This window comes from Poecilia reticulata, linkage group LG3 (genome assembly GCF_000633615.1).
Source record: "Poecilia reticulata strain Guanapo linkage group LG3, Guppy_female_1.0+MT, whole genome shotgun sequence".
Lineage (NCBI taxonomy): Eukaryota > Metazoa > Chordata > Actinopteri > Cyprinodontiformes > Poeciliidae > Poecilia > Poecilia reticulata.
Genome location: NC_024333.1, coordinates 16,947,203 through 16,955,683, shown reverse-complemented (window position 1 = coordinate 16,955,683; position 8,481 = coordinate 16,947,203). Strand labels below are relative to the sequence as shown.

Below are 8,481 nucleotides of genomic sequence, written 5' to 3'. Positions count from 1 at the left end.
GCCCCCCCTTTTTTTTTTTTTCTTCTCCTACTTGGTTTGGAAGGTGAAATGAGTGACAGCAGAGGCGGGTTATCAATCCTCTGAGCCGCGCTCCCACTTCAAAGTGTTTTCAGCCCCCGTACAGCCCTCCTGCTGGGGCCAGTTTGGTATTTCTCTGCTCTTTCTCTCTGGGGCAGTAACATAAATAAAGGCTCATTGAGAGTCTACCAGCTACTTAAGCTGTCAAGGTCTTTACCAATTACTGTCACAAGGCAGTGTGTGCAACATAGAAATATGTTAGAGCTGCATAATAGCCAACAGACTTGGAGCGGGGCAAAAACTGAGATGTTCATGGATTCGGGATTTGAGGGAGAACGTGGCGTGCTCGATCATTGCAATAAATCCATAAAGAAGCCTTGAGACAACCATCTCCGACTGGGTGGTGATGATTAGGCTCAAAAGAAGACATATCAAACATCAAGGAAAGAGGGATTATGGCCTCAAATCGGTGTGCCTTCGTAATTTAGAAGACTGCGTCTCAAAGCCAGAGGTTTTAGGCTTCAGGAAATTAAAAGGGGAAGATCCAAACAAACACCAATTATCATCCCATCTCACTTTTCAATCTCCCCGTTTTGCATGATATCAGGAGAGCACCAGAAAAAATAGTCTGGTTTGAGTTGTGTCCAAAAAGGTAAGATCAATGGAAGAGACAACATTTTCAGGAGACAATAAAACCAAATGTTTAAATTTAGATGTCTAAATTTGTTTAGAAAAGAAAAGGTAGATGATGATTACGGCAACAAGAGGAAAAAAACACATTTTGATTACTGTCAGATTCTCTACTGGAAAGCCAAACACACTAATTTTTGCAGTAAACACAATGAGATTTAGATGTCAAAGACAATTATGGAAGAGAAAACGCAACACAGTGTGGTCAGACAACAAATAAGCATTGGTGAGATGATTCTAGAGCCACAAACTACATGTGAATGTAGTAATTTGTTTCCAAATCATCCACCTCCTCTTCCGCCTCAGTCACACTCGCACAGTTTTAATTGCGTCTGAGTTGCAATTTTGTGACTTGTGAGTTCACACTAAGGTTGTGGGCTTTTTTTTTTTTTCATGAGAATCAGATTCCCAATTAAAACATCTAGATAAAAGTACTTCCTTTGGAGCTCAAGCAATAGTGTGTTTGGGTTGGGTAACACTACATTTCTGCCATTCCAGACTCATTTTAACTTCACCTCAAACTTCTTGCTCTCTTGAAAGATGTACAAACTTTAGTTTTTTTCTTATTTGTAAGGTGTGGTTCCAGAACCGAAGAGCAAAGTGGAGGAAGAGGGAGCGATTTGGTCAGATGCAGCAGGTCCGAACACATTTCTCAACTGCTTACGAGCTGCCGCTCCTGACGCGTCCTGAGAACTACGCACAGGTACGGGAGCAACATGTTACACCGTGTTCAAAACACAACAGTCCAAACAGATAAATTAAAAAAAAAAAAAAAAAAAAACGTTGGGGTTTATTGAGTGCTAACAGGAGTCTGCACTGGAGATTTTTGTTTTAACAAGAGTGGGATAATTGAGTTCAGGTTTGGTCATTCTTGTCGTTTTCACTTTTGTATCGATTTATGTAGCCAAACCTGGTCCTCTTTTTTTTACAGCTAGAAAACAAGTTTAGCAAACTCATCAGTGGATTTATCATCAGTGAAGAATGGCCCAACTCAGCTTTCATTAGACGGACACGGGATTTTGAAATACTGATGTTGAAGTGAATTCCAAGTTTATTTGAAAACATAAAAATATCCTTTTAAAATGGAGTTATACTAAACGCTGTGGGTCAGACATCAGCTTTATTGATATTAGCTGGCTGCAGTTTGCTGCTATGCGTTCCTATGGCAACATATTCCCCTTTGATTGAACTCATGTGAATAACCAATAAAACTTTTCAGACTTTAGGTTAGCAAGGGGTGTCTTAAAATATTACTGGTACATCCCGGTATAGTAGAGTATCATCATAAATATCAAAAATGTCATGTTCCATAGAATCAGTAAAAAACGAATAATATATTTCATAACTCTATTTGTGTTAAGTGCATGCTAGATGAACTGGTTTCTCTAAACTGACCACAGGAGTTTGTACATGATTGGTTACTTTTCTCCTGTGTTGTCCTATGACGGACTGGCAACGATGTTGGTTTGAAAGTGGCCTAATTCAAGGAATGCAACAGCTATAGTTCATTTTCTTGATACTGTGCATCTGTGTGCAGTCGCTCTTGAAACCTTGACTCTGACGCACACCTTATCAGTCTCTCCAAAACTCATGCATGGGCTTTCCTTCTACATTCTCTCATGTCCTGTTGCATACTTTCTTACAGTCTTTTGTTGTTTCACTCAATGAAACAAAATGCTTGGCTAAAGCAAGATTAACATTAAGATAAACTTTGTTGTACCCTAAGGGACAATTTGTTTTGCAGCCAGCAAGGAACAAATGAGTCCTTTGAATGGCTTCTTTAGTCGTGTGGCTCAGTGATGGCTGGACCAGACTCAGGCTAGCTCTCTTACTCATTATAGTGAAGGCCATAACATAAGATTACTGTATAAACAACCAGCAGAGAGGTGTAATCATTTTGTCTGAACATGACAAATCAAACACCTTAAAAATGTTTCTTATGACACCTCTACCTCTACCTTCCTGACAATGTTTTCAGATCCAGAACCCCTCCTGGATCGGCGGCAGCAGTGCAGCATCTCCTGTCCCTGGCTGCGTTGTTCCCTGCGACACCGTGACCACCTGTATGACCCCACACCCCCACTCTGCCAGTGGGGTCTCTGACTTCCTGGGCGTATCAAGCCCCGGGGGACATGTTGGACAGCCTCACATGGGCAGCCTGTTTGGCGGCTCTCCTGGCATGGCCGCAGGCATCAACGCATACGATCTCAACATGGATCCCGACCGCAAATCCTCCAGTATCGCTGCTTTGCGTATGAAAGCCAAAGAGCACAGTGCTGCCATTTCTTGGGCAACATGATGCGCCGACGCACGCTGGATGGGGGGATCTTACGCGAACTAGGGGCACTAAAGTCAAAACTCTGCAGGAAGAAGTGAGTGCCTTTATAAATGCTGCAACAAAAATGATTATGAGCATCAGAGATGACTGGCAGAGATTTGCCAGGTTTCAGTGCCTCTGCTGGAGGAAAGTTGGTGTGAAAAGCCTGATAGAAAGAAATGCTGTGTGGTCCTAAATACAGACAACGAGGAGGATTTCAAACACTCTCTCATGCACTTATTTGCCCACGTTTATTGTCTGTGCATTGCTATAAGTGTATGCCGTTTTGAGTTTGGTGCTGTTTTCATTTTTACTTTATTTAATTTTTTTTGTAGAATTTTTTTCTGAATTCTTTGTACTTTTACAGATACATCAACCAAAAAAAAAAACTGAAAGTCATTGTTAATTTTTTTTAAGCCACAATGATTTTTTTCTTTTTTTTTTTCCATCAACAATATGTTTAGCATTAGGACATTTTTTAAAATCTGAAATACCGGGGACTGTAAAGAAAAACAAGCGTTTCAGAAAATCATCCTGCACATCCATCACGTCAAGAAGCTCCTCACATTCAGCACAGCTTTCCTTCAAAGCAATTACTAGTGCAAATTTAGGAAGGCCTAAACCCGTAGGCGATTCTGTTTCCTCACATCTAAATGTCGAGTGGGTGAGATATGATTAGGCTGAGTATGATCGAGATGGGAGATCCACCTGCTGCACTGAGTGGGCCTGCTGATGCCCACAGAGAGGAGGCGATGGACGAGGAAGTGAGAGGGGAGGCCGCACAGCAGGCCTGCTGGACTCTCTGGAGCCTTGAAACAGACGCGCCTCTCTTTCCAAAAAGGACATTTTCTCTAATAAGTGGACTCAACAGAGCCCCTTGCCTTGCTTCAGAGAAGGAAGCGCCCTCTACTCAATCAGACTGTCAGGAATAACAAAGAAACAAGCAATCCCTCATGTTTGAAAGAGAGAAGACCGGCACAGATTGCAAAGTGTGCGTTGACGCTTTGAGGCTTTTCAAGGACTTGTCACTGTTTTACTTTGAAGGATTTTCAACAAGAAGAATGTGTCTAGCTGTCAAAGCAGTTAAGTTATTAAGGTATTTAGGTATTTTTTTAAATCTTTTTTTTTTTTTCTAGTTGCTCTAATCAAAGTACTTACAGCATCAAAGTCACTGTTAATTGAAAAACGTCTTTATAGGGGATGGCCATGTGACAATAACACAGTTATTAATTATAATCTACATTTCAAGTGACGCATGAAAGAAGCCTGTCAAAAAGTCTAAATCTTTGAAGTTCATATAAGAAAAACATTCTGGCAGAGTTTTAGTGTGGGTGTAATTGTTAGGTTCAATGCCTTTCAATAAAGAAGGAAAGGTAAAAGAGCTCAGCACAGTCCAGAAACGACTGGCCCGATAAACAGTCCTGGTTCGAAATGTTGCTACTGAAGAGAAGCACAGAACCAAAAATATCTTTGCAAACAGATTCAAATAAAAGGAGATCATTGTAGAACAGCATCTAAAGATACTAAACATAGAGCAGATCTTAATAAAGTTTTCTATTAAGTCATTATGCTTTTGTACTGTCAAATCTATGCTTCAGGCCCACAGCATAACACCACCTTTGCCACATTTTTGGTCGACTCCTCATTGTAAAACATTGTCCTTTCTAGACTTGATGATAATCTTTAGTGAAGACTAATTATACAGGTGACTGATTAAAACAGGGTTAAGAAAATCTTGGCCAGTTGTTTCTTGGCCTGTTATTGACTAAAAGTCTGATGTTTTCTTCATTATGACAAAGAAACAGAAATCAGTCAATTTCCACATAAAGAAATTAATAAAATTTTGTGCTATACCAAATTAAAAAAAAATTAGCATAACATATTTTTCATCAAAGAAAGAATTGTTATTTTTATGTTAAAAGAAATTTAAAACAGTCAAAAAGACAGGAAGGCATCAATAATAGAGCCTAGGACAATTAAGTAATTTTTTTTTGTCATTGTTGAAAAGACCTTTAGTTAAATTTACCAGTTGTTACAGGTTTTTTTTTTTGTTTGTTTTTTGTTGTTTTTTACAAGGGTGTGTTTACCTTCAGTGAATACTCACACTGCTTATCAATTATTTAAAACTGAGTGTAGAGTAAAACGACAGGTATTACTTGCTAGATACAGGAAGGAGAATAGACAGATAAAAGTCAGATGGACTTAGCCAAATGTTTCAGATCTCACTGGGGATATCATTCATATATCTTAACAATAAAGAATATCTTTCCCCCTGGCAACAACTTCCTCTAGTAACAGAAATAACAAATGAAGTTTTCCATAGTTTGATAGCATAGGGCTGGACATATTTCCTGTGACCAGAAAGCTAATCGCCGGCTTAAACCATAACAAAGATGTTCAGTTTCTCAAAAAGTCAATCTGAACTACTGCACCGGGTCGAAAGGCAGAGGATTTCCCCAAACTGAACCCCATTAACTTTCCCTTTTGTTTGGCTGGAGCAGCAGCTTACAGGCCATAATCTGTCAGCAGACTTCACTCTAAAATGATCTGCATTATCTTAAACTCTGTGGTGAAAATTGTAGGGTATGTGTGTGCGTGTGTATTCTTTATGAGGTTGCCCCCTCCCCTCCATTTTAGCTGAGGGGTTGAACGAAGGGCGAGCTGTGAGGGCGTCTGTGTGTTCCGGTGTTCTGGGAAAAGGACAGTGCACACAGCTGCGGTGGAGGGGTAAATGCAAAACAAACATGCCTCACACATGCTTCCAGCTTCAGCTGTCACAGCTCTGCTTTCAAACGATTCGCCCCTATCACACATGATGCACCGCGCCTCTTCCTGGGCTCGCTTCCATCACGTCCAAAACAGCCCCAAAAGCTGCAGCCAATAATCAGCTGCAGGGTCCGAGGGCCGCACAGATCAGTGAGGCTCTTTAATTAACACAGAGCCATGTGGAGGCTGAGGACCACCATATTGTGTGTCAGGATGGACAGGAGCATCTGGTTTGACGAAGACTGTCCATCTGCACAGAGCATGCAAACGCTACGGCACTGAGTTGCTCAGGTTTACAGAACACATACTCAGTGTTTTAGCTTGTTTTTTTTTTTTTTTAAGAATTTAGGTTTTGCTTGTTTTTTTTGTTTTTTGTTTGTATCTTTTATCGGTCTATTAATGCCAGGAAGAGTCTTCCTGTCCGCTGCATTAATTCTGCCATGAATGACTCCACTTCCCAGTTTTCTCAGTTTCTGATACTACTGAAGTCAAGTAATCAGCATAGGAGTAACTATATGATGAATATATGTGTTGATGCATTGTTGTACATGCAGAGAAGATTGATGTGTCGTAGCTCTTGGAATTGTAATTAAATTGATGTTTAGTCAATATTTTTGAATCAGTTTATCAAGTATTTAAACATGCTATTAAGAACTCTTTGAATATACACTTTTTTTTGGAAAACCTTGAGGTGTATACATGTATTTTCAAAGATGAATGAACAGAATTTGTCTGCTTATGTTCTTTAAAAGTTTTTTTTCCATGTTTGTGGCTTTAAGCTACCTTTTGAGTTAAGAAATCTGCTCTCGCATGTGTTGTTTGAGTGATTAAAGTACTATAAATTATTGCACCTTGGTGAGAGTTTATTACCAAGTCATTTTCTCACATCTGTGTGGGTTGATGGTGAACTTGAACAGGCTTAGAAAATGTATGGTAATAAATACCCAGACACTTTCCTTGGAAATTATGGGAATTTACAACATAAAACTGGAAATTGTGGCTAATTTATACAAACTGATTCATATCCAAGCATAAATATTTGTTTAGACCTCCATGTGCTATTTGCAAGTTAAACATTAATGTCATATATCAAATATATCAATATACTGCTAGCACCAAAACTTGCTTTCTTTTATACAGTTGGGTGACTTAAATACTGAGCTCTGGGTTCAAAAAGTTAGAGAAATCTCTGGTGCACATAATGATGTACTTTGCAGTGCAAATTGATATGGGGGGTGAGTCAACATCCCCTGCAATAAGCAGCAATGTGTGCATGTTATTGAGGAATTTTATAAACTCAAGAGTAATTTCATGGAATCTAGTTGTTTTAGTCAAGACCATATGAATCCCCCCCAAGTAAATTTAAAAATCCAGCTTTGAGCCAACTGGTTTATATTCATTTAATCCCATGAAAAATGTCTAAATATTAAATATTGAGGAATTTTGTGGTCCTACATATAGTTCAGTGAAGTGTTTCACTCCGTTTCTCTGCCATCTATTGGGATCACAACAAATTCTTTTAGCACTTATGACCAGCCACACAGGTGTATTACAGGTATAAAAAAAATGGTAACAAAAAAAATAAACTGTTTTATGCAGTGATTAAAAATTATCTTGTCAATTTAAGTAGATGTTATGTACCTCTGGCTAATAAAAAGCCCTGCCTGCATTACGGATGCTACATTATATTCTTGAAAGCATTTCAACAGCATGAACTATTTCTGCACTAGAAAAAAAAAATCTTAGCCTGTTTGTTTTCTAAGCACAACGTAATTCCACTTTCTTGTTTTTTTTAAGTTTTAGTTACTCTTTATACTTTAGACTTGAAGTACAAAGAATGGCAGAGATACATACAGGTCAGTATAATACATAACTAAAGAATATTTTGGTCGTTTTTATAGAAATGCTCATTGTTATGTTTGAGGTGCACATTTACGTAAAACAGGCTAAGAAGTTTGGAAAATGTGAAGTGAATTTACTTTGCCATTACACTATATTTTATGAAAAGGTTAAATATATAGCTTCTTTATACGAGTTCAGGATTCAGTTCATGTAGAAATTTATTATTTTATCACATTTCAAAGTCTTAAGTGCACTAGTGTACACCTGAATTTTTTTTTTTTTTTTTTAAGTTTAGGCTAATATTCTTATTTTAGGTAATAAAATGAACACTTTTCAAAAATAATTCCTAAGAGGTTTGCCAAAAAAACATTAAACTAGTTGCACAACCACAGCGCTGTGGTTTTTCCAGAGTTGCTCAGTGAACCAAACAACACAAATTACTCGACTGATGTCGTACAAAGCAGAATAAAACCCCAGCATTTCTCCCATTAGTATTTGAAGATCATATGTCACCTTCAGCTTTCAGAAAAGGCTTTCAATAATAATGAAGCTTAGGAATAACTTGTCTACATCTGCTAAGAACCCACGAATGTGCTCCAGTTCGCCAAAACCGTTGTCATCCATTCGGCCACATCCTGAAATCCTTCTGCATTTCAGTCGCATTTGAAGAGACACAAGCACTGAAATGAGATCTCCCAACCAGCCCGGATACTCGCGCTAATTGAAGCTGATAAAAATACGAACTGCACCCATCTGAACTGCTGACATTGAACAGGGCGGATTAGGAAGCGTACATTACAAGCAGGTGACGGACTGCAGGGAACGGCGCGCCGGTCACAAAGAGTCAC

The 8,481-nt window shown here is 38.8% G+C and overlaps 1 protein-coding gene across 1 annotated transcript in view; it reads left to right on the top strand.

Annotated features, from left to right (window-relative positions):
* alx4a (ALX homeobox 4a) overlaps nt 1-3,459 on the top strand; it is an 18,192-nt gene extending 14,733 nt beyond the window's left edge. The window contains exons 3-4 of the mRNA XM_008405222.2: nt 1,283-1,411; nt 2,687-3,459. Of these exons, the coding sequence (XP_008403444.1) occupies nt 1,283-1,411; nt 2,687-3,007 (450 nt within the window). The 3' untranslated portion in view covers nt 3,008-3,459. The remainder of the gene's footprint in view (nt 1-1,282; nt 1,412-2,686) is intronic.
* Nucleotides 3,460-8,481: the final 5,022 nt, after the last annotated feature.